Source organism: Scyliorhinus torazame, chromosome 25 (genome assembly GCF_047496885.1).
Source record: "Scyliorhinus torazame isolate Kashiwa2021f chromosome 25, sScyTor2.1, whole genome shotgun sequence".
NCBI lineage: Eukaryota > Metazoa > Chordata > Chondrichthyes > Carcharhiniformes > Scyliorhinidae > Scyliorhinus > Scyliorhinus torazame.
The window spans coordinates 29,318,242-29,345,955 of NC_092731.1; the positions used below are offsets into that span (position 1 = coordinate 29,318,242).

The following is a 27,714-nucleotide window of genomic DNA, read 5'->3' on the forward strand; positions in this document are numbered from 1 at the left end:
TTATCGGCGGGACTTCGGCCCATCCGGGCCGGAGAATCCAGTGGGGGGGCCGCCAACCGGCGCGGCCCAATTCCCGCCCCCGTTGAATATCCGGTGCCGGAGACTTCGGCAACCGGCAGGGGCGGGATTCACGGCAGCCCCCGGCGATTCTCCAACCTGGCGGGGGGTCGGAGAATGACGCCCCTGCTCCTTTTCTCAAACACCTTTATTTTTCTTTGAACACACTCAGCACCAAACTCTATCATCACATCACATGCCTCAAAGGCCACCTGTAGCCTCTTTACATATCAGTGCCAATTATTGGATCAATGAGACATCTAATTGGAATGTTTCTTCACCCATTCCTTAACACAGAATGCCTCACTGTCCCCATGAAAGTCAACGCTCTGTCCAGTGTCAGCTCTCTGTGTTGGTGTCTAAAGCCCCGGTTCCTTTTAATATGTAAACTGGGCCAACTGTGGGGTCTCATCTGTGATCTTTTCAAAAATGTAATTTCTTCCTCAGAGTTACAAAGCTGATGTGTAGAGTGGACGTGGCAAGCCCTTAACCCATCTCCTGGCTCACTCCACAAACCAACTCAAATTCCAATTGAATTCAACCCATGGTCCTCACAAGGGAGACGTTGTAGATCCAAGGGGACAAGAACCTGATCGCGGGCTTGATCCTACGCTCGCTCTTAGCCGAAAGGCCGAGAAGCGGTTTGATCCGCGGTCCACAATTCTCCAGTCGTTGGGATTCTCTTTCCCCGTTGGCAGCGCACCCGTGGGTTCGCCGGCGGTGTGGGGTGGCTTCAACTGGAAATCACATTGACAAGCGGCGGGAGTACAGATCCCGCCGCCAGCGAACGGCGCGTTGCCGGGAAACACGCGGTCGGAAGAATCAAACAATCCCGGGATCTTCCTCTCCTGTGCACCTCAGCACCAGGTTCATCGGTGGAACTCCCTGAATCAGAACTTCAACGAGCAATGTAGACCCAACACTTTTCACAAGGGCTAGCTGGACTGATGGGGACAGAAAGATAACAACGTAAAGACGTTTCTTACCATGACACCTGTATCCTTGCTTTATTACACCCCACAGCTGTGAAGGCAAAAGAAGAGGAGTTAAGTTTGGACTGAAGATATTTGCGACATGAAAATCCTCTTCTGAAATATCATCAGCGTATATTGACATTCACACCAAGCGGGGATTGTTACTAGGGAACTGCGCTATTGTCAATTATACCTATCATCGATGTTAATATCTGCATTGTCTTGATAGGCTGGTGAATTGATGTGGTGGATGATATCTGGTGGGCAGCATGGGGGATGGGGGGGGGATGCCGTGTGGAGGAGGGGGCAACATTGGGGGGGGGGGGGGGAAGGGATGGCATGGGAGAGTGCAGCATGTAGAATTGAAGGCACCGTTGCTACGTTTGCAGATGATACAAAGATCTGTCGAGGGACAGGTAGTATTGAGGAAGCAAGTGGGCTGCGGAAGGACTTGGACAGGCTAGGAGAGTGGGCAAAGAAGTGGCAGATGGAATACAATGTGGAAAAGCGTGAGGTTATGCACTTTGGAAGGAGAAATGGAGGCATACACTATTTTCAAAATGGGAAGATGCTTAGGAAATCAGAAGAACAAAGGGACTTGGGAGTCCTTGTTCAGGATTCTCTTAAGGTTAACGTGCAGGTTCAGTCGGCAGTTAAGAAAGCAAATGCAATGTTAGCATTCATGTCGAGAGGGCTAGAATACAAGACCAGGGATGTACTTCTCAGGCTGTATCAGGCTCTGGTCAGACCCCATTTGGAGAATTGTGAGCAGTTCTGGGCCCCGTATCTAAGGAAGGATGTGCTGGCCTTGGAAAGGGTCCAGAGGAGGTTCACAAGAATGATCCCTGGAAAGAAGAACTTGTCGTATGAGGAACGGTTGAGGACTCTGGGTCTGTACTCGGAGTTTAGAAGGATGAAGGGGATCTTATTGAAACTTACAGGATACTGCGAGGCCTGGATAGAGTGGACGTGGAGAGGATGTTTCCACTTGTAGGAAAAACTAAAACCAGCTCAGACTAAAGGGATGATCCTTTAAAACAGAGATGAGGAGGAATTTCTTCAGCCAGAGGGTGGTGAATCTGTGGAACTCTTGGCCGCAGAAGGCTGTGGCGGCCAAATCACTGAGTGTCTTTAAGACAGAGAGAGATAGGTTCTTGATTAATAAGGGGATCAGGGGTTATGGGGAGAAGGCAGGAGAATGGGGATGAGAAAATATCAGCCATGATTGAATAGCAGAGCTGACTCGATGGGCCGAGAGGCCTAATTCTGCTCCTATGTCTCAAGGTCTTATCGTCATATAGAGGGGCTGCATGGGAGGGAGAGAGGGGGTGAAGGACATGGGAGGGAGGAGGGGGTGACGTGTCGGGGGGGCTGATGGTACGGGGGAGGAACTTCATGGGAGGGGGAAGTTAATGGCAGGGGGTGATGGCATGGAAGAGGGGGTAGGCATTGGGTGGGTGGGACACATGAGAGAGCCGGAGGCAACAGTTTGGGTTGGGAATGGCATGGAGGAATGGGGAATAGCATGGGAAACAGGCCACAGGAGAAAGAATTGCAGAGATGTGGGGTGGTAGGAGATTGGGTTGGGGCAATATTGGGGGGGGGGGTAGGTGTCAATGTATCAGCAAGGGCATGCTTTAGCAATTTCACGGTTAAGCTCATTGTCTTAGTATATTGGCTCAACCTCCAAAAGTGTTAATGGGCACAGCTGGAACAGTTTGGGTGCGGGAACCAGAAGGAATTTGTATCTCTACTGAGCTGGATGTAGAATACACTTGCTGAAGGTAAACAATATGCTGCTGTATTATTCCTCCATCATTTATTAGCAGGGTTGTAATCAGGGACAAGGATTATATAAATTTAAAAATATATATATTTTTATTGTCACAAGTAGGCTTACATTAACACTGCAATGAAGTTACTGTGAAAAGCCCCTAGTCGCAACACTCCGGCGCCTGTTCGGGTACACAGAGGGAGAATTCAGAATTCTCAGCTGGTACGGGAATTGAACCCGCGCTGCTGGCCTTGTCCTGCATCACAAACCAGCTGTCTAGCCCACTGAGCTACACCAGGGATAAAAAGGATTGAGGGATGAGAGAGCTGGCGTAGGAAGGGTGGCATGGTATGAAGGTTTAAAGAATAATGACACAAATTTCGCTGCAAATATTTTGTGGGCCTTTTCTAGAAAATAAACAGTCAATCCTAAATGGATAAATTCCAACACAGTGTAATGGTGAGGGATACCAGGCGATATGTGTGGTATCAGAATGGGATGCCTGCCATCACCTCCAGCTGACCAGCAATGCCTTTTCTCTTTCTTGCCTCAATTGAAATTGATTTATTTTCCACCTTCTTTAACCCCCTTTCCCCAGGCACCAGTGTCCTGCAGTTCCCTTTACCCTTTAATCCCTGCAGTAATTAGCCTCAGTGCCTTTGGGTCAGGCATTGTTATTTACTGCTACGAGTGTGTAGGGCTATTGGGTGAGGACATGCCACAGTTAACTAGTCCACCCTGTTCTAATCCAGAGAACCAGTTGGTGATACAACCGGAACCAATCTTTACTCACTCTTATATTTATTTACGGACTGAAACATTACAAGCATGTGCCTCCTATCCCGCGGCCGACTCGGCCAAAACCTTGTTACACCATTCCACTGTTCAACTTTGCCATTTGTGGGATCTTGCTGTGCTCATCTTCGCTGCTGCGTTTCTCTTGTGTTGGGTCAGTGACTACGCGGAAAGAGGCAGTGGCGCAGTGGGTTTGTCACCGGACCAGTCATCCAGCGACTCAGGGGACCAGAGTTCAAATCCCCCGCCCGGCAGATGGTGAAATTTGAATTTGATAAAAATCTGGAATTAGGAAGTCTAATGATGACGATGAAACCATCATCGATTTGTCGTAAAAAGCCCATCTGGTTCACTGATACCCCTTTAGCGATGGAAATCTGCCGGCCTTGCACGGTCTGGCCAACATGTGACTTCAAATGCTCTCTGGGATGGAGGGCAGTTGGGGACTGTATGGAATCATAGATTCTCTGCAATGTAGAAGGAGGCCATTCAGTCCATCGAGTCTGCACAGGGCCTCCGAAAGAGCACCCCACCTAAGCCCTATCCCCGTGACGCCGTGTATTGATCACGGCCAATCCGCCGAACCTGCACATCTTTGGACACTAAGGGACAAATTAGCATGGCCAATCCACCTAACCTGCACATCTTTGGACACTAAGGGACAAATTAGCATGGCCAATCCACCTAACCTGCACATCTTTGGACACTAAGGGATAAATTAGCATGGCCAATCCACCTAACCTGCACATCTTTGGACACTAAGGGACAAATTAGCATGGCCAATCCACCTAACCTGCACATCTTTGGACACTAAGGGACAAATTAGCATGGCCAATCCACCTAACCTGCACATCTTTGGACACTAAGGGACAAATTAACATGGCCAATCCACCTAACCTGCACATCTTTGGACACTAAGGGACAAATTAGCATGGCCAATCCACCTAACCTGCACATCTTTGGACACTAAGGGACAAATTAGCATGGCCAATCCACCTAACCTGCACATCTTTGGACACTAAGGGACAAATTAGCACGGCCAATCCACCTAACCTGCACATCTTTGGACACTAAGGGACAAATTAGCACGATCAATCCACCTAACCTGCACATCTTTGGACACTAAGGGACAAATTAGCACGGCCAATCCACCTAACCTGCACATCTTTGGACACTAAGGGACAAATTAACATGGCCAATCCACCTAACCTGCACATCTTTGGACACTAAGGGACAAATTAGCACGGCCAATCCACCTAACCTGCACATCTTTGGACACTAAGGGACAAATTAGCATGGCCAATCCACCTAACCTGCACATCTTTGGACACTAAGGGACAAATTAGCATGGCCAATCCACCTAACCTGCACATCTTTGGACACTAAGGGACAAATTAGCACGGCCAATCCACCTAACCTGCACATCTTTGGACACTAAGGGACAAATTAGCATGGCCAATCCACCTAACCTGCACATCTTTGGACACTAAGGGACAAATTAGCACGGCCAATCCACCTAACCTACACATCTTTGGATTGTGCAAGGAAACTGAAGCACCCGGAGGATACCCACGCAGACACGGGAGGACGTGCCGATTCCGCACAGACACCCAAGGCCAGAATCGTATCTGGCTCCCCCAGCGATGCGACGCAACAGTGCTAACCATCATACCGCCGTGTCACCCACTATGCTTCAAAAGTGTTTGAGAGATCCTATTGTCGTGAAAGGTCGGGGTGGGTTGGGTGGGGAGGGTGGGAGAGAGTGCGGGGTGCATAAATGTAGTCTAACCGAAGCAGAGACTTACGAATCCGGCACAGCTGTCACAGAAGGTAGGCTTCTTGTAGGTGGTCTCCTGAAAGTTGTGGAGGAAGCCCAGTCGTAGCTTGGAGCAGATGGAAATGCCTCTCATGAAGTAGGCGGTGATCTCGTCTCTGCTGATCAGGCCTTCGCTGTGAGAAAGCAAACAAAGTTCATCGGTCGACTATCATCCTATCCGATGACTCTTACTCAACAATACCCTGAGTACCGGTGCCTCATCCAAGAACCAACCTTCAACCAACATCGATCCCGCACCCCCCCACCGGAGAAAAAATATGGATTAACTGGTCATTATCACCTTGACGTTTGTGGGATCTTGCTGTGCAAGAATGGCCTACTTCTGCTCCTACATCTTATGGTCTAAAGCTTCAAAGATATTTCATAGGTTGTCAAAATGAAACACTATTTCATGACCTGAGGTGCAATAAAAATGCTCAACGTTCTTGTTTCCCTGCCGGAACCACTTTAAGTCCAGCTCTCACCGTGACCTTCGTCCAAACAAACTTCAGCAGCTTTCAGCGCTCGGAAGTACGTCAAAGAATTACTTCTTCATTCCAGACAATGAATATGAAGGACTGCTTTCTGAAGTGGAGCCCCGTCGAGGAGGATCGGGGAAGATTTTGAGCTCGGTGACGTGCAAATGTTTGGGGCCGAAACCTGGACCGCGACTATCACAAAGGCCTCACAAAATTCAGCACAAAAGTTCATCCTTAGGTTTTGTTGAATGTACAGCTTCCTTCCATGTAGAGGGTTCGATACAGAGTAAAGTTCCCTCTACACTGTCCCCATCAAACACTCCCAGGACAGGTACAACACGGGGTTAGATACAGAGTAAAGCTCTCTCTACACTGTCCCCATCAAACACTCCCAGGACAGGTACATCACGGGGTTAGATACAGAGTAAAGCTCCCTCTACACTGTCCCCATCAAACACTCACAAGGCAGGTACAGCACGGGGTTAGATACAGCGTAAAGCTCCCTCTGCACTATCCTCATCAAACACCCCCAGGACAGGGACAGCACGGGGTTAGATACAGAGTAAAGCTCCTTCTACACTGTCGCCATCAAACACTCCCAGAACAGGTACAGCACAGGGTTAGATTCAGAGTAAAGCTCCCTCTACACTGTCCGCTTCAAACACTCCCAGGGCAGGTGTAGCATGGAGTTAGATACAGAGTAAAGCTCCCTCTACACGGTCCCCATCAAACAATCCCAGGGCAGGTACAGCACGGGGTTAGATACAGAGTAAAGTTCCTTCTACACTGTCCCCATCAAACGCTCTCAGGATAGGTACAGTACAGGGTTAGATACAGAGTAAATCAACATCTACACTGTCCCCATCAATCACTCCCAGGACAGCTCCAGCACGGAGTTAGATACAGAGTAAAGCTCCCTCTACACTGTCCCCATCAAACACTTCCAGGACAGATACAGCACGGACTTAGATACAGAGTAATGTTCCCTCGACACTGTCCCCACCAAACACTCCCAGGACAGGTACAGCTCGGGGTTAGTTACAGAGTAAAGTTCCCTCTACACTGACCCCATTAAACACACCCAGGACAGGTACAGCACGGGGTTAGAGACAGAGTAATGCTCCCTCTACACTGTCCCCAACAAACACTCCCAGGACAGGTACAGCACGGGGTTAGATACAGAGTAAAGCTCCCTCTACACTGTCCCCATCAAACACTCCCAGGACAGGTATTGCACAGGGTTAGATACAGAGTAAATCTCCCGCTACTCTGTCCCCATCAAACACATCAAAGATAGGTACAGTATATGGTTAGATACAGAGTAAAGCCCCCTCTACACTATCCCCATAAATTACTCCCAAGACAGGTACAGCACGGGGTTAGATACAGAGTAAACCTCCCTCTACACTGTCCCCATCAAACACTCCCAGACAGGTACAGCACAGGGTTAGATACAGAGTAAAGGTCCCTCTACTCTGTCCCCATCAAACACATCAAAGATAGGTACAGTATATGGTGAGATACAGAGTAAAGCTCCCTCTACACTATCCCCATACATTACTCCCAAGACAGGTACAGCACGGGGTTAGATACAGTGTAAAGCTCCCTCTGCACTGTCCGCATCAAACACTCCCAGGACAGGTACAGCACGGGGTTAGGGACAGAGTAAAGCTCCCGCTACACTGTCCCCATCAAATACTCCCAGGACAGGTAAAGCATGGGGTTAGATACAGAGTAAAGCTCCCTTGACACTGCCCCCATCAAACACTCCCAAGACAGGTACAGCACGGGGTTAGATACAGAGTAAAGCTCCCTCTACACAGTCCCCATCAAACACTCCCAGGACAGGGACAGCACGGGGTTAGATACAGAGTAAACATCCTTCCATACTGTCCACATCAAACACCCCCAGGACAGGTACAGCACGGGGTTAGGTACAGAGTAAAGCTCCTTCTACAATGTCCCCATAAAACACTCCCAGGACAGGTACAGCACGGGGTTAGTTACAGAGTAAAGCTCCCTCTACACTGACCCCATTAAACAATCCCAGGACAGGTACAGCACGGGGTTAGAGACAGAATAAGGCTCCCTCTACACTGTCCCCATCAAACACTCCCAGGACAGGTACAGCACGGGGATAGAGACAGAGTAATGCTCCCTCTACACTGTCCCCAACAAACACTCCCAGGACAGGTACAGCACCGGGATAGATACAGAGTAAAGCTCCCTCTACACTGTCCCCATCAAACACTCCCAGGACAGGTACAGCATGGGGTTAGATACAGAGTAAATCTCCCTCTACTCTGTCCCCATCAAACACATCAAAGATAGGTACAGTATATGGTTAGATACAGAATAAAGCTCCCCCTACACTATCCCCATAAATTACTCCCAAGACAGGTACAGCAAGGGGTTAGATACAGAGTAAACCTCCCTCTACACTGTCCCCATCAAACACTCCCAGACAGGTACAGCACAGCGTTAGATACAGAGTAAAGGTCCCTCTACACTGTCCCCATCAATCACTCCCAGGACAGGTACAGCCGGAGTTAGATTCAGTCTAAAGCTCCCTCTACACTGTCCCCATCAAACGCTCCCAGGACAGGTACAGCACGGGGTTAGATACAGAGTAAAGTTCCCGCTGCACTGTCCCCATCAAACACTCCAAAGACAGGTACACTGTCCCCATCAAACGCTCCCAGGACAGGTACAGCACGGGGTTAGATACAGAGTAAAGCTCCCTCTACACTGTCCGCATCAAACACTCCCAGGACAGGTACAGCACGGGGTTAGAGACAGAGTAAAGCTCCCTCTACACTGTCCCCATCAAACACTCCCAGACAGGTACAGCACAGGGTTAGATACAGAGTAAAGGTCCCTCTACACTGTCCCCATCAATCACTCCCAGGACAGGTACAGCCGGAGTTAGATTCAGTGTAAAGCTCCCTCTACACTGTCCCCATCAAACACTCCCAGGACAGGTACAGCACGGGGTTAGATACAGAGTAAAGTTCCCTCTACACTGTCCCCATCAAACACTCCCAGGACAGATACAGCACGGGGTTAGTTACAGAGTAAAGCTCCCTCTACACTGTCCCCATCAAACACTCCAAAGACAGGTACACTGTCCCCATCAAACGCTCCCAGGACAGGTAAGGCACGGAGTTAGATGCAGAGTAAAGGTCCCTCTACACTGTCCCCATCAAACACTCCCAGGACAGATACAGCACGGGGTTAGTTACAGAGTAAAGCTCCCTCTACAATCTCCCCATAAAACACTCCCAGGACAGGTACAGCACGGAGTTAGATACAGAGTAAAGCTCCCTCTACACTGTCCCCATCAAACACTCCAAAGACAGGTACACTGTCCCCATCAAACGCTCCCAGGACAGGTACAGCACGGAGTTAGATGCAGAGTAAAGCTCCCTCTACACTATCCCCATAAATTACTCCCAGGACAGGTACAGCATGGGGTTAGATACAGAGTCAAGCTCCCTCTACACTGTCCCCATCAAACACATCAAAGACAGGTACAGTATAGGGTTAGATACAGAGTAAAGCTCCCTTTACACTATCCCCATAAATTACTCCCAGGACAGGTACAGCACCGAGTTAGATACAGAGTAAAGCTCCCTCTAAATTGTTCCTATCAAACACTCCCAGGACAGGTGCAGCATGGGGTTAGACAGAGTAAATTTCCCTCTACACAGTCCGCATCAAACACACCCAAGACAGATACAACACAGGATTAGATACAGCAAACACTCCCAGGACAGGTACAGCACAGAGTTAGATACAGAGTAAAGCTCCCTCTAAATTGTTCCTATCAAACACTCCCATGACAGGTGCAGCATGGGGTTAGACAGAGTAAATTTCCCTCTACACAGTCCGCATCAAGCACACCCAAGACAGGTACAACACAGGGTTAGATACAGCAAACACTCCCAGGACAGGTACAGCACAGAGTTAGATACAGAGTAAAGCTCCCTCTAAATTGTTCCTATCAAACACTCCCATGACAGGTGCAGCATGGGGTTTGACAGAGTAAATTTCCCTCTACACAGTCCGCATCAAACACACCCAAGACAGGTACAACACAGGGTTAGATACAGAGTAAAGCTCACTCTACACTGTCCCCATCAAACACTCCCAGAACAGGTACAGCACGGGATTAGATACAGAGTAAAGTTCCCTCTACACTGTCCCCATCAAACACCCCCAAGATAGGTGCAGCATGGGGTTAGATATCGATTAATGATCCCCCTACACTGTCTCGATCAAACATTCCCAGGACAGGAACAGCACTGGGCTAGATACAGAGTAAAGCTTCCTCCAGACCGTCCCCATCAAACACATCAAAGATAGGTACAGTATATGGTTAGATACAGAGTAAAGCTCCCCCTACACTATCCCCATAAATTACTCCCAAGACAGGTACAGCACGGGGTTAGATACAGAGTAAACCTCCCTCTACACTGTCCCCATCAAACACTCCCAGACAGGTACAGCACAGGGTTAGATACAGAGTAAAGGTCCCTCTACACTGTCCCCATCAATCACTCCGAGGACAGGTACAGCCGGAGTTAGATTCAGTGTAAAACTCCCTCTACACTGCCCCATCAAACACTCCCAGGACAGGTACAGCACGGGGTTAGATACAGAGTAAAGTTCCCTCTACACTGTCCCCATCAAACACTCCCAGGACAGGTACAGCACGGGGTTAGTTACAGAGTAAAGCTCCCTCTACAATGTCCCCATAAAACACTCCCAGGACAGGTACAGCACGGAGTTAGATACAGAGTAAAGCTCCCTCTGCACTGCCCCATCAAACACTCCAAAGACAGGTACACTGTCCCCATCAAACGCTCCCAGGACAGGTACAGCACGGGGTTAGATACAGAGTAAAGCTCCCTCTACACTGTCCGCATCAAACACTCCCAGGACAGGTACAGCACGGGGTTAGAGACAGAGTAAAGCTCCCACTACACTGTCCCCATCAAACACTCCCAGGACAGGTAAAGCATGGGGTTAGATACAGAGTAAAGCTCCCTTGACACTGCCCCCATCAAACTCTCCCAAGACAGGTACAGCACGGAGTTAGATACAGAGTAAAGTTCCCTCTACACTGTCCCCATCAAACACTCCCAGGACAGGTACAGCACGAGGTAAGAGACAGAGTAAAGCTCCCTCTATACTGTCCCCATCAAATACTCCCAGGACAGGTTAAGCATGGGGTGAGAAACAGAGTAAAGCTCCCTTGACACTGCCTCCATCAAACACTCCCAAGACAGGTACAGCACGGGCTTAGATACAGAGTAAAGCTCCCTCTACACTGTCCCCATCAAACACTCCCAGGACAGTTATTGCACAGGGTTAGATACAGAGTAAATCTCCCTCTACTCTGTCCCCATCAAACACATCAAAGATAGGTACAGTATATGGTTAGATACAGAGTAAAGCCCCCTCTACACTATCCCCATACATTACTCCCAAGACAGGTACAGCGCGGGGTTAGATACAGAGTAAAGGTCCCTCTACACTGTCCCCATCAATCACTCCCAGGACAGGTACAGCCAGAGTTCGATTCAGTGTAATGCTCCCTCTACATTGTCCCCATCAAACACTCCCAGGACAGGTACAGCACGGGGTTAGATACAGAGTAAAGCTCCCTCTACACTGTCCGCATCAAACACTCCCAGGACAGGTACAGCACGGGGTCAGAGACAGAGTAAAGCTCCCTCTACACTGTCCCCATCAAATACTCCCAGGACAGGTAAAGCATGGGGTTAGATACAGAGTAAAGCTCCCTTGACACTGCCCCCATCAAACTCTCCCAAGACAGGTACAGCACGGGGTTAGATACAGAGTAAAGTTCCCTCTACACTGTCCCCATCAAACACTCCCAGGACAGGTACAGCACGGAGTTACATACAGAGTAAACATCCTTCCATACTGTCCAGATCAAACACCCCCAGGACAGGTACAGCACGGGGTTAGTTACAGAGTATAGCTCCCTTTACAATGTCCGCATCAAACACTCCCAGGACAGGTACAGCACGAGGTAAGAAACAGAGTAAAGCTCCCTCTATACTGTCCCCATCAAATACTCCCAGGACAGGTAAAGCATGGGGTTAGATACAGAGTAAAGCTCCCTTGACACTGCCCCCATCAAACACTCCCAAGACAGGTACAGCACGGGGTTAGATACAGAGTAAAGCTCCCTCTAAACTGTCCCCATCAAACACTCCCAGGACAGTTATTGCGCAGGGATAGATACAGAGTAAATCTCCCTCTACTCTGTCCCCATCAAACACATCAAAGATAGGTACAGTATATGGTTAGATACAGAGTAAAGCCCCCTCTACACTATCCCCATACATTACTCCGAAGACCTGTACAGCGCGGGGTTAGATACAGAGTAAAGGTCCCTCTATAGTTGTCCCCATCAAACACTCCCAGGACAGGTACAGCACGGGGTTAGATACAGAGTAAAGCTCCCTCTACACTGTCCGCATCAAACACTCCCAGGACAGGTACAACACGGGGTTAGATCAAGAGTAAAGGTCCCTCTACACTGTCCCCATCAATCACTCCCAGGACAGGTACAGCCAGAGTTAGATTCAGTGTAATGCTCCCTCTACATTGTCCCCATCAAACACTCCCAGGACAGGTACAGCACGGGGCTAGAGACAGAGTAAAGCTCCCACTACACTGTCCCCATCAAATACTCCCAGGACAGGTAAAGCATGGGGTTAGATACAGAGTAAAGCTCCCTTGACACTGCCCCCATCAAACACTCCCAAGACAGGTACAGCACGGGGTTAGATACAGAGTCAAGTTCCCTCTACACTGTCCCCATCAAACACTCCCAGGACAGGTACAGCACGGGGTTAGATACAGAGTAAACATCCTTCCATACTGTCCACATCAAACACCCCCAGGACAGGTACAGCACGGGGTTAGGTACAGAGTAAAGCTCCCTCTACAATGTCCCCATAAAACACTCCCAGGACAGGTACAGCACGGGGTTAGTTACAGAGTAAAGCTCCCTCTACACTGACCCCATTAAACAATCCCAGGACAGGTACAGCACGGGGTTAGAGACAGAGTAATGCTCCCTCTACACTGTCCCCAACAAACACTCCCAGGACAGGTACAGCACCGGGATAGGTACAGAGTAAAGCTCCCTCTACACTGTCCCCATCAAACACTCCCAGGACAGGTACAGCACGGGGTTAGATACAGAGTAAATCTCCCTCGACTCTGTCCCCATCAAACACATCAAAGATAGGTACAGTATATGGTTAGATACAGAGTAAAGCTCCCCCTACACTATCCCCATAAATTACTCCCAAGACAGGTACAGCACGGGGTTAGATACAGAGTAAACCTCCCTCTACACTGTCCCCATCAAACACTCCCAGACAGGTACAGCACAGGGTTAGATACAGAGTAAAAGTCCCTCTACAATGTCCCCATCAATCACTCCCAGGACAGGTACAGCACGGAGTTAGATACAGAGTAAAGCTCCCTCTGCACTGTCCCCATCAAACACTCCAAAGACAGGTACACTGTCCCCATCAAACGCTCCCAGGACAGGTACAGCACGGGGTTAGATACAGTGTCAAGCTCCCTCTACACTGTCCGCATCAAACACTCCCAGGACAGGTACAGCACGGGGTTAGAGACAGAGTAAAGCTCCCTCTACACTGTCCGCATCAAACACTCCCAGGACAGGTACAGCCGGAGTTAGATTCAGTGTAAAGCTCCCTCTACACTGTCCCCATCAAACACTCCCAGGACAGGTACAGCACGGGGTTAGATACAGAGTAAAGTTCCCTCTACACTGTCCCCATCAAACACTCCCAGGACAGGTACAGCACGGGGTTAGTTACAGAGTAAAGCTCCCTCTACAATGTCCCCATAAAACACTCCCAGGACAGGTACAGCACGGAGTTAGATACAGAGTAAAGCTCCCTCTGCACTGTCCCCATCAAACACTCCAAAGACAGGTACACTGTCCCCATCAAACGCTCCCAGGACAGGTACAGCACGGGGTTAGATACAGAGTAAAGCTCCCTCTACACAGTCCGCATGAAACACTCCCAGGACAGGTACAGCACGGGGTTAGATACAGAGTAAAGCTCCCTCTACACTGTCCCCATCAAACACTCCCAGGACAGGTAAAGCACGGGGTTAAATACAGACTAAATCTCCCTCTACTCTGTCCCCATCAAACACATCAAAGACAGGTACAGTATAGGGTTAGATACAGAGTAAAGCTCCCTTTACACTATCCCCATAAATTACTCCCAGGACAGGTACAGCACCGAGTTAGATACAGAGTAAAGCTCCCTCTACATTGTTCCTATCAAACACTCCCAGGACAGGTGCAGCATGGGGTTAGACAGAGTAAATTTCCCTCTACACAGTCCGCATCAAACACACCCAAGACAGATACAACACAGGGTTAGATACAGCAAACACTCCCAGGACAGGTACAGCACAGAGTTAGATACAGAGTAAAGCTCCCTCTAAATTGTTCCTCTCAAACACTCCCATGACAGGTGCAGCATGGGGTTAGACAGAGTAAATTTCCCTCTACACAGTCCGCATCAAGCACACCCAAGACAGGTACAACACAGGGTTAGATACAGCAAACACTCCCAGGACAGGTACAGCACAGAGTTAGATACAGAGTAAAGCTCCCTCTAAATTGTTCCTATCAAACAATCCCATGACAGGTGCAGCATGGGGTTTGACAGAGTAAATTTCCCTCTACACAGTCCGCATCAAACACACCCAAGACAGGTACAACACAGGGTTAGATACAGAGTAAAGCTCCCTCTACACTGTCCCCATCAAACACTCACGGAACAGGTACAGCACGGGGTTAGATACAGAGTAAATTTCCCTCTACACTGTCCCCATCAAACACCCCCAAGATAGGTACAGCATGGGGTTAGATATCGATTAATGATCCCCCTACACTGTCCCCATCAAACATTCCCAGGAGAGGAACAGCACGGGGTTAGATACAGAGTAAAGCTTCCTCCAGACCGTCCCCATCAAACACATCAAAGATAGGTACAGTATATGGTTAGATACAGAGTAAAGCTCCCCCTACACTATCCCCATAAATTACTCCCAAGACAGGTACAGCACGGGGTTAGATACAGAGTAAAGGTCCCTCTACACTGTCCCCATCAATCACTCCCAGGACAGGTACAGCTGGAGTTAGATTCAGTGTAAAGCTCCCTCTACACTGTCCCCATCAAACACTCCCAGGACAGGTACAGCACGGGGTTAGATACAGAGTAAAGTTCCCTCTACACTGTCCCCATCAAACACTCCCAGGACAGGTACAGCACGGGGTTAGTTACAGAGTAAAGCTCCCTCTACAATGTCCCCATAAAACACTCCCAGGACAGGTACAGCACGGAGTTAGATACAGAGTAAAGCTCCCTCTGCACTGTCCCCATCAAACACTCCAAAGACAGGTACACTGTCCCCATCAAACGCTCCCAGGACAGGTACAGCACGGGGTTAGATACAGAGTAAAGCTCCCTCTACACTGTCCGCATCAAACACTCCCAGGACAAGTACAGCATGGGGTTAGAGACAGAGTAAAGCTCCCTCTACACTGTCCCCATCAAATACTCCCAGGACAGGTAAAGCATGGGGTTAGATACAGAGTAAAGCTCCCTTGACACTGCCCCCATCAAACTCTCCCAAGACAGGTACAGCACGGGGTTAGATACAGAGTAAAGTTCCCTCTACACTGTCCCCATCAAACACTCCCAGGACAGGTACAGCACGGGGTTAGATACAGAGTAAACATCCTTCCATACTGTCCACATCAAACACCCCCAGGACAGGAAGGTTAGTTACAGAGTAAAGCTCCCTCTACAATGTCCGCATCAAACACTCCCAGGACAGGTACAGCACGAGGTAAGAGACAGAGTAAAGCTCCCTCTATACTGTCCCCATCAAATACTCCCAGGGCAGGTAAAGCATGGGGTTAGATACAGAGTAAAGCTCCCTTGACACTGCCCCCATCAAACACTCCCAAGACAGGTACAGCACAGGGTTAGATACAGAGTAAAGCTCCCTCTACACTGTCCCCATCAAACACTCCCAGGACAGTTATTGCACAGGGTTAGATACAGAGTAAATCTCCCTCTACTCTGTCCCCATCAAACACATCAAAGATAGGTACAGTATATGGTTAGATACAGAGTAAAGCCCCCTCTACACTGTCCGCATCAAACACTCCCAGGACAGGTACAGCACGGGGTTAGAGACAGAGTAAAGCTCCCTCTACACTGTCCGCATCAATCACTCCCAGGACAGGTACAGCACAGGGTTAGATACAGAGTCAAGTTCCCTCTACACTGTCCCCATCAAACACTCCCAGGACAGGTACAGCACGGGGTTAGATACAGAGTAAACATCCTTCCATACTGTCCACATCAAACACCCCCAGGACAGGTACAACACGGGGTTAGGTACAGAGTAAAGCTCCCTCTACACTGTCCCCATCAAACACTCCCAGGACAGGTACAGCACGGGGTTAGTTACAGAGTAAAGCTCCCTCTACACTGACCGCATTAAACAATCCCAGGACAGGTACAGCACGGGGTTAGAGACGGAGTAATGCCTCCTCTACACTGTCCCCAACAAACACTCCCAGGACAGGTACAGCACCGGGATAGATACAGAGTAAAGCTCCCTCTACACTGTCCCCATCAAACAATCCCAGGACAGGTACAGCACGGGGTTAGATACAGAGTAAATCTCCCTCTACTCTGTCCCCATCAAACACATCAAAGATAGGTACAGTATATGGTTAGATACAGAGGAAAGCTCCCCCTACACTATCCCCATAAATAACTCCCAAGACAGGTACAGCACGGGATTAGATACAGAGTGAACCTCCCTCTACACTGTCCCCATCAAACACTCCCAGACAGGTACAGCACAGGGTTAGATACAGAGTAAAGGTCCCTCTACACTGTCCCCATCAATCACTCCCAGGACAGGTACAGCACGGGGTTAGATACAGAGTAAAGCTCCCTCTACACTGTCCGCATCAAACACTCCCAGGACAAGTACAGCATGGGGTTAGAGACAGAGTAAAGCTCCCTCTACACTGTCCCCATCAAATACTCCCAGGACAGGTAAAGCATGGGGTTCGATACAGAGTAAAGCTCCCTTGACACTGCCCCCATCAAACTCTCCCAAGACAGGTACAGCACGGGGTTAGATACAGAGTAAAGTTCCCTCTACACTGTCCCCATCAAACACTCCCAGGACAGGTACAGCACGGGGTTAGATACAGAGTAAACATCCTTCCATACTGTCCACATCAAACACCCCCAGGACAGGAAGGTTAGTTACAGAGTAAAGCTCCCTCTACAATGTCCGCATCAAACACTCCCAGGACAGGTACAGCACGAGGTAAGAGACAGAGTAAAGCTCCCTCTATACTGTCCCCATCAAATACTCCCAGGGCAGGTAAAGCATGGGGTTAGATACAGAGTAAAGCTCCCTTGACACTGCCCCCATCAAACACTCCCAAGACAGGTACAGCACAGGGTTAGATACAGAGTAAAGCTCCCTCTACACTGTCCCCATCAAACACTCCCAGGACAGTTATTGCACAGGGTTAGATACAGAGTAAATCTCCCTCTACTCTGTCCCCATCAAACACATCAAAGATAGGTACAGTATATGGTTAGATACAGAGTAAAGCCCCCTCTACACTGTCCGCATCAAACACTCCCAGGACAGGTACAGCACGGGGTTAGAGACAGAGTAAAGCTCCCTCTACACTGTCCGCATCAATCACTCCCAGGACAGGTACAGCACAGGGTTAGATACAGAGTCAAGTTCCCTCTACACTGTCCCCATCAAACACTCCCAGGACAGGTACAGCACGGGGTTAGATACAGAGTAAACATCCTTCCATACTGTCCACATCAAACACCCCCAGGACAGGTACAACACGGGGTTAGGTACAGAGTAAAGCTCCCTCTACACTGTCCCCATCAAACACTCCCAGGACAGGTACAGCACGGGGTTAGTTACAGAGTAAAGCTCCCTCTACACTGACCGCATTAAACAATCCCAGGACAGGTACAGCACGGGGTTAGAGACGGAGTAATGCCTCCTCTACACTGTCCCCAACAAACACTCCCAGGACAGGTACAGCACCGGGATAGATACAGAGTAAAGCTCCCTCTACACTGTCCCCATCAAACAATCCCAGGACAGGTACAGCACGGGGTTAGATACAGAGTAAATCTCCCTCTACTCTGTCCCCATCAAACACATCAAAGATAGGTACAGTATATGGTTAGATACAGAGGAAAGCTCCCCCTACACTATCCCCATAAATAACTCCCAAGACAGGTACAGCACGGGATTAGATACAGAGTGAACCTCCCTCTACACTGTCCCCATCAAACACTCCCAGACAGGTACAGCACAGGGTTAGATACAGAGTAAAGGTCCCTCTACACTGTCCCCATCAATCACTCCCAGGACAGGTACAGCTGGAGTTAGATTCAGTGTAAAGCTCCCTCTACACTGTCCCCATCAAACACTACCAGGACAGGTACAGCACGGGGTTAGATATAGAGTAAAGTTCCCTCTACACTGTCCCCATCAAACACTCCCAGGACAGGTACAGCACGGGGTTAGTTACAGAGTAAAGCTCCCTCTACAATGTCCCCATAAAACACACCCAGGACAGGTACAGCACGGAGTTAGAGACAGAGTAAAGCTCCCTCTACACTGTCCCCATCAAACACTCCAAAGACAGGTACACTGTCCCCATCAAACGCTCCCAGGACAGGTACAGCACGGGGTTAGATACAGAGTAAAGCTCCCTCTACACTGTCCGCATCAAACACTCCCAGGACAGGTACAGCACGGGGTTAGAGACAGAGTAAAGCTCCCTCTACACTGTCCCCATCAAATACTCCCAGGACAGGTAAAGCATGGGGTTAGATACAGAGTAAAGCTCCCTCTATACTGTCCCCATCAAACACATCAAAGATAGGTACAGTATATGGTTAGATACAGAGGAAAGCTCCCCCTACACTATCCCCATAAATAACTCCCAAGACAGGTACAGCACGGGATTAGATACAGAGTGAACCTCCCTCTACACTGTCCCCATCAAACACTCCCAGACAGGTACAGCACAGGGTTAGATACAGAGTAAAGGTCCCTCTACACTGTCCCCATCAATCACTCCCAGGACAGGTACAGCTGGAGTTAGATTCAGTGTAAAGCTCCCTCTACACTGTCCCCATCAAACACTCCCAGGACAGGTACAGCACGGGGTTAGATACAGAGTAAAGCTCCCTCTCCTCTTTCCCCATCAAACACTCCCAGGACAGGTAAAGCACGGGGTTAAATACAGAGTAAATCTCCCTCTACTCTGTCCCCATCAAACACATCAAAGACAGGTACAGTATAGGGTTAGATACAGAGTAAAGCTCCCTTTACACTATCCCCATAAATTACTCCCAGGACAGGTACAGCACCGAGTTAGATACAGAGTAAAGCTCCCTCTAAATTGTTCCTATCAAACACTCCCAGGACAGGTGCAGCATGGGGTTAGACAGAGTAAATTTCCCTCTACACAGTCCGCATCAACCACACCCAAGACCGATACAACACAGGGTTAGATACAGCAAACACTCCCAGGATAGGTACAGCACAGAGTTAGATACAGAGTAAAGCTCCCTCTAAATTGTTCCTCTCAAACACTCCCATGACAGGTGCAGCATGGGGTTAGATAGAGTAAATTTCCCTCTACACAGTCCGCATCAAGCACACCCAAGACAGGTACAACACAGGGTTAGATACAGCAAACACTCCCAGGACAGGTACAGCACAGAGTTAGATACAGAGTAAAGCTCTCTCTAAATTGTTCCTATCAAACACTCCCATGACAGGTGCAGCATGGGGTTAGACAGAGTAAATTTCCCTCTACACAGTCCGCATCAAACACACCCAAGACAGGTACAACACAGGGTTAGATACAGAGTAAAGCTCCCTCTACACTGTCCCCATCAAACACTCCCAGAACAGGTACAGCACGGGGTTAGATACAGAGTAAAGTTCCCTCTACACTGTCCCCATCAAACACCCCCAAGATAGGTACAGCATGGGGTTAGATATCGATTAATGATCCCCCTACACTGTCCCCATCAAACATTCCCAGGACAGGAACAGCACGGGGTTAGATACAGAGTAAAGCTTCCTCCAGACCGTCCCCATCAAACACATCAAAGATAGGTACAGTATATGGTTAGATACAGAGTAAAGCTCCCCCTACACTATCCCCATACATTACTCCAAAGACAGGTACAGCACGGGGTTAGATACAGAGTAAACCTCCCTCTACACTGTCCCCATCAAACACTCCCAGACAGGTACAGCACAGGGTTAGATACAGAGTAAAGGTCCCTCTACACTGTCCCCATCAATCACTCCCAGGACAGGTACAGCCGGAGTTAGATTCAGTGTAAAGCTCCCTCTACACTGTCCCCATCAAACACTCCCAGGACAGGTACAGCACGGGGTTAGATACAGAGTAAAGTTCCCTCTACACTGTCCCCATCAAACACACCCAGGACAGGTACAGCACGGTGTTAGTTACAGAGTAAAGCTCCCTCTACAATGTCCCCATAAAACACTCCCAGGACAGGTACAGCACGGAGTTAGATACAGAGTAAAGCTCCCTCTGCACTGTCCCCATCAAACACTCCAAAGACAGGTACACTGTCCCCATCAAACGCTCCCAGGACAGGTACAGCACGGGGTTAGATACAGAGTAAAGCTCCCTCTACACTGTCCGCATCAAACACTCCCAGGACAGGTACAGCACGGGGTTAGAGACAGAGTAAAGCTCCCTCTACACTGTCCCCATCAAATACTCCCAGGACGGGTAAAGCATGGGGTTAGATCCAGAGTAAAGCTCCCTTGACATTGCCCCCATCAAACTCTCCCAAGACAGGTACAGCACGGGGTTAGATACAGAGTAAAGTTCCCTCTACACTGTCCCCATCAAACACTCCCAGGACAGGTACAGCACGGGATTAGATACAGAGTAAACATCCTTCCATACTGTCCACATCAAACACCCCCAGGACAGGTACAGCACGGGGTTAGTTACAGAGTAAAGCTCCCTCTACAATGTCCGCATCAAACACTCCCAGGACAGGTACAGCACGAGGTAAGAGACAGAGTAAAGCTCCCTCTATACTGTCCCCATTAAATACTCCCAGGACAGGTAAAGCATGGGGTTAGATACAGAGTAAAGCTCCCTTGACACTGCCCCCATCAAACACTCCCAAGACAGGTACAGCACGGGGTTAGATACAGAGTAAAGCTCCCTCTCCACTGTCCCCATCAAACACTCCCAGGACAGTTATTGCACAGGGTTAGATACAGAGTAAATCTCCCTCTACTCTGTCCCCATCAAACACATCAAAGATAGGTACAGTATATGGTTAGATACAGAGTAAAGCCCCCTCTACACCATCCCCATACATTACTCCCAAGACAGGTACAGGGCGGGTTAGATACAGAGTAAAGGTCCCTCGACACTGTCCCCATCAATCACTCCCAGGACAGGTACAGCCAGAGTTAGATTCAGTGTAATGCTCCCTCTACATTGTCCCCATCAAACACTCCCAGGACAGGTACAGCACGGGGTTAGATACAGAGTGAAGCTCCCTCTACACTGTCCGCATCAAACACTCCCAGGACAGGTACAGCACGGGGTTAGAGACAGAGTAAAGCTCCCTCTACACTGTCCCCATCAAATAATCCCAGGAGAGGTAAAGCATGGGGTTAGATACAGAGTAAAGCTCCCTTGACACTGCCCCCATCAAACAGTCCCAAGACAGGTACAGCACGGGGTTAGATACAGAGTAAAGTTCCCTCTACACTGTCCCCATCAAACACTCCCAGGACTGGTACAGCACGGGGTTAGTTACAGAGTAAAGCTCCCTCTACACTGTCCCCATCAAACACTCCCAGGACAGGTACAGCACGGGGTTAGATACAGAGTAAACATCCTTCCATACTGTCCACATCATACACCCCCAGGACAGGTACAGCACGGGGTTAGGTACAGAGTAAAGCTCCCTCTACAATGTCCCCATAAAACACTCCCAGGACAGGTACAGCACGGGGTTAGTTACAGAGTAAAGCTCCCTCTACACTGACCCCATTAAACAATCCCAGGACAGGTACAGCACGGGGTTAGAGACAGAGTAATGCTCCCTCTACACTGTCCCCAACAAACACTCCCAGGACAGGTACAGCACCGGATAGATACAGAGTAAAGCTCCCTCTACACTGTCCCCATCAAACACTCCCAGGACAGGTACAGCACGGGGTTAGATACAGAGTAAATCTCCCTCTACTCTGTCCCCATCAAACACATCAAAGATAGGTACAGTATATGGTTAGATACAGAGTAAAGCTCCCCCTACACTATCCCCATAAGTTACTCCCAAGACAGGTACAGCACGGGGTTAGATACAGAGTAAACCTCCCTCTACACTGTCCCCATCAAACACTCCCAGACAGGTACAGCACAGGGTTAGATACAGAGTAAAGGTCCCTCTACACTGTCCCCATCAATCACTCCCAGGACAGGTACAGCCGGAGTTAGATTCAGTGTAAAGCTCCCTCTACACTGTCCCCATCAAACACTCCCAGGACAGGTATAGCACGGGGTTAGATACAGAGTAAACATCCTTCCATACTGTCCACATCAAACACCCCCAGGACAGGTACAGCACGGGGTTTGGTACAGAGTAAAGCTCCCTCTACAATGTCCCCATAAAACACTCCCAGGACAGGTACAGCACGGGGTTAGTTACAGAGTAAAGCTCCCTCTACACTGACCCCATTAAACAATCCCAGGACAGGTACAGCACGGGGTTAGAGACAGAGTAATGCTCCCTCTACACTGTCCCCAACAAACACTCCCAGGACAGGTACAGCACCGGGATAGATACAGAGTAAAGCTCCCTCTACACTGTCCCCATCAAACACTCCCAGGACAGGTACAGCACGGGGTTAGATACAGAGTAAATCTCCCTCTACTCTGTCCCCATCAAACACATCAAAGATAGGTACAGTATATGGTTAGATACAGAGTAAAGCTCCCCCTACACTATCCCCATAAGTTACTCCCAAGACAGGTACAGCACGGGGTTAGATACAGAGTAAACCTCCCTCTGCACTGTCCCCATCAAACACTCCCAGACAGGTACAGCACAGGGTTAGATACAGAGTAAAGGTCCCTCTACACTGTCCCCATCAATCACTCCCAGGACAGGTACAGCCGGAGTTAGATTCAGTGTAAAGCTCCCTCTACACTGTCCCCATCAAACACTACCAGGACAGGTACAGCACGGGGTTAGATACAGAGTAAAGCTCCCTCTGCACTGTCCCCATCAAACACTCCAAAGACAGGTACACTGTCCCCATCAAACGCTCCCAGGACAGGTACAGCACGGGGTTAGATACAGAGTAAAGCTCCCCCTACACTATCCCCATAAATTACTCCCAAGACAGGTACAGCACGGGGTTAGATACAGAGTAAAGGTCCCTCTACACTGTCCCCATCAATCACTCCCAGGACAGGTACAGCTGGAGTTAGATTCAGTGTAAAGCTCCCTCTACACTGTCCCCATCAAACACTCCCAGGACAGGTACAGCACGGGGTTAGATACAGAGTAAAGTTCCCTCTACACTGTCCCCATCAAACACTCCCAGGACAGGTACAGCACGGGGTTAGTTACAGAGTAAAGCTCCCTCTACAATGTCCCCATAAAACACTCCCAGGACAGGTACAGCACGGAGTTAGATACAGAGTAAAGCTCCCTCTGCACTGTCCCCATCAAACACTCCAAAGACAGGTACACTGTCCCCATCAAACGCTCCCAGGACAGGTACAGCACGGGGTTAGATACAGAGTAAAGCTCCCTCTACACTGTCCGCATCAAACACTCCCAGGACAAGTACAGCATGGGGTTAGAGACAGAGTAAAGCTCCCTCTACACTGTCCCCATCAAATACTCCCAGGACAGGTAAAGCATGGGGTTAGATACAGAGTAAAGCTCCCTTGACACTGCCCCCATCAAACTCTCCCAAGACAGGTACAGCACGGGGTTAGATACAGAGTAAAGCTCCCTCTACACTGTCCCCATCAAACACTCCCAGGACAGTTATTGCACAGGGTTAGATACAGAGTAAATCTCCCTCTACTCTGTCCCCATCAAACACATCAAAGCTAGGTACAGTATATGGTTAGATACAGAGTAAAGCCCCCTCTACACTGTCCGCATCAAACACTCCCAGGACAGGTACAGCACGGGGTTAGAGACAGTGTAAAGCTCCCTCTACACTGTCCGCATCAATCACTCCCAGGACAGGTACAGCACAGGGTTAGATATAGAGTCAAGTTCCCTCTACACTGTCCCCATCAAACACTCCCAGGACAGGTACAGCACGGGGTTAGATACAGAGTAAACATCCTTCCATACTGTCCACATCAAACACCCCCAGGACAGGTACAGCACAGGGTTAGGTACAGAGTAAAGCTCCCTCTACACTGTCCCCATCAAACACTCCCAGGACAGGTACAGCACGGGGTTAGTTACAGAGTAAAGCTCCCTCTACACTGACCCCATTAAACAATCCCAGGACAGGTACAGCACGGGGTTAGAGACGGAGTAATGCTCCCTCTACACTGTCCCCAACAAACACTCCCAGGACAGGTACAGCACCGGGATAGATACAGAGTAAAGCTCCCTCTACACTGTCCCCATCAAACAATCCCAGGACAGGTACAGCACGGGGTTAGATACAGAGTAAATCTCCCTCTACTCTGTCCCCATCAAACACATCAAAGATAGGTACAGTATATGGTTAGATACAGAGGAAAGCTCCCCCTACACTATCCCCATAAATAACTCCCAAGACAGGTACAGCACGGGATTAGATACAGAGTGAACCTCCCTCTACACTGTCCCCATCAAACACTCCCAGACAGGTACAGCACAGGGTTAGATACAGAGTAAAGGTCCCTCTACACTGTCCCCATCAATCACTCCCAGGACAGGTACAGCCGGAGTTAGATTCAGTGTAAAGCTCCCTCTACACTGTCCCCATCAAACACTACCAGGACAGGTACAGCACGGGGTTAGATACAGAGTAAAGTTCCCTCTACACTGTCCCCATCAAACACTCCCAGGACAGGTACAGCACGGGGTTAGTTACAGAGAAAAGCTCCCTCTACAATGTCCCCATAAAACACACCCAGGACAGGTACAGCACGGAGTTAGATGCAGAGTAAAGCTCCCTCTGCACTGTCCCCATCAAACACTCCAAAGACAGGTACACTGTCCCCATCAAACGCTCCCAGGACAGGTACAGCACGGGGTTAGATACAGAGTAAAGCTCCCTCTACACTGTCCGCATCAAACACTCCCAGGACAGGTACAGCACGGGGTTCGAGACAGAGTAAAGCTCCCTCTACACTGTCCCCATCAAATACTCCCAGGACAGGTAAAGCATGGGGTTAGATACAGAGTAAAGCTCCCTCTATACTGTCCCCATCAAACACATCAAAGATAGGTACAGTATATGGTTAGATACAGAGGAAAGCTCCCCCTACACTATCCCCATAAATAACTCCCAAGACAGGTACAGCACGGGATTAGATACAGAGTGAACCTCCCTCTACACTGTCCCCATCAAACACTCCCAGACAAGTACAGCACAGGGTTAGATACAGAGTAAAGGTCCCTCTACACTGTCCCCATCAATCACTCCCAGGACAGGTACAGCTGGAGTTAGATTCAGTGTAAAGCTCCCTCTACACTGTCCCCATCAAACACTCCCAGGACAGGTACAGCACGGGGTTAGATACAGAGTAAAGCTCCCTCTCCTCTTTCCCCATCAAACACTCCCAGGACAGGTAAAGCACGGGGTTAAATACAGAGTAAATCTCCCTCTACTCTGTCCCCATCAAACACATCAAAGACAGGTACAGTATAGGGTTAGATACAGAGTAAAGCTCCCTTTACACTATCCCCATAAATTACTCCCAGGACAGGTACAGCACCGAGTTAGATACAGAGTAAAGCTCCCTCTAAATTGTTCCTATCAAACACTCCCAGGACAGGTGCAGCATGGGGTTAGACAGAATAAATTTCCCTCTACACAGTCCGCATCAACCACACCCAAGACCGATACAACACAGGGTTAGATACAGCAAACACTCCCAGGACAGGTACAGCACAGAGTTAGATACAGAGTAAAGCTCCCTCTAAATTGTTCCTATCAAACACTCCCATGACAGGTGCAGCATGGGGTTAGACAGAGTAAATTTCCCTCTACACAGTCCGCATCAAGCACACCCAAGACAGGTACAACACAGGGTTAGATACAGCAAACACTCCCAGGACAGGTACAGCACAGAGTTAGATACAGAGTAAAGCTCTCTCTAAATTGTTCCTATCAAACACTCCCATGACAGGTGCAGCATGGGGTTAGACAGAGTAAATTTCCCTCTACACAGTCCGCATCAAACACACCCAAGACAGGTACAACACAGGGTTAGATACAGAGTAAAGCTCCCTCTACACTGTCCCCATCAAACACTCCCAGAACAGGTACAGCATGGGGTTAGATACAGAGTAAAGTTCCCTCTACACTGTCCCCATCAAACACCTCCAAGATAGGTACAGCATGGGGTTAGATATCGATTAATGATCCCCCTACACTGTCCCCATCAAACATTCCCAGGACAGGAACAGCACGGGGTTAGATACAGAGTAAAGCTTCCTCCAGACCGTCCCCATCAAACACATCAAAGATAGGTACAGTATATGGTTAGATACAGAGTAAAGCTCCCCCTACACTATCCCCATACATTACTCCAAAGACAGGTACAGCACGGGGTTAGATACAGAGTAAACCTCCCTCTACACTGTCCCCATCAAACACTCCCAGACAGGTACAGCACAGGGTTAGATACAGAGTAAAGGTCCCTCTACACTGTCCCCATCAATCACTCCCAGGACAGGTACAGCCGGAGTTAGATTCAGTGTAAAGCTCCCTCTACACTGTCCCCATCAAACACTCCCAGGACAGGTACAGCACGGGGTTAGATACAGAGTAAAGTTCCCTCTACACTGTCCCCATCAAACACACCCAGGACAGGTACAGCACGGTGTTAGTTACAGAGTAAAGCTCCCTCTACAATGTCCCCATAAAACACCTCCAGGACAGGTACAGCACGGAGTTAGATACAGAGTAAAGCTCCCTCTGCACTGTCCCCATCAAACACTCCAAAGACAGGTACACTGTCCCCATCAAACGCTCCCAGGACAGGTACAGCACGGGGTTAGATACAGAGTAAAGCTCCCTCTACACTGTCCGCATCAAACACTCCCAGGACAGGTACAGCACGGGGTTAGAGACAGAGTAAAGCTCCCTCTACACTGTCCCCATCAAATACTCCCAGGACGGGTAAAACATGGGGTTAGATACAGAGTAAAGCTCCCTTGACATTGCCCCCATCAAACTCTCCCAAGACAGGTACAGCACGGGGTTAGATACAGAGTAAAGTTCCCTCTACACTGTCCCCATCAAACACTCCCAGGACAGGTACAGCACGGGATTAGATACAGAGTAAACATCCTTCCATACTGTCCACAACAAACACCCCCAGGACAGGTACAGCACGGGGTTAGTTACAGAGTAAAGCTCCCT

At 49.2% G+C, this 27,714-nt stretch overlaps 1 protein-coding gene across 1 annotated transcript in view; it reads right to left on the bottom strand.

Annotated features, from left to right (window-relative positions):
• Positions 1 to 27,714, bottom strand: part of rasgrp4 (RAS guanyl releasing protein 4) — a 191,265-nt gene that overhangs the window by 24,390 nt on the left and 139,161 nt on the right. Inside the window, exons 13-14 of the mRNA XM_072490239.1 lie at positions 5,406 to 5,550; positions 1,044 to 1,080 (exon numbers count right to left, since the gene is read on the bottom strand). Of these exons, the coding sequence (XP_072346340.1) occupies positions 1,044 to 1,080; positions 5,406 to 5,550 (182 nt within the window). The remainder of the gene's footprint in view (positions 1 to 1,043; positions 1,081 to 5,405; positions 5,551 to 27,714) is intronic.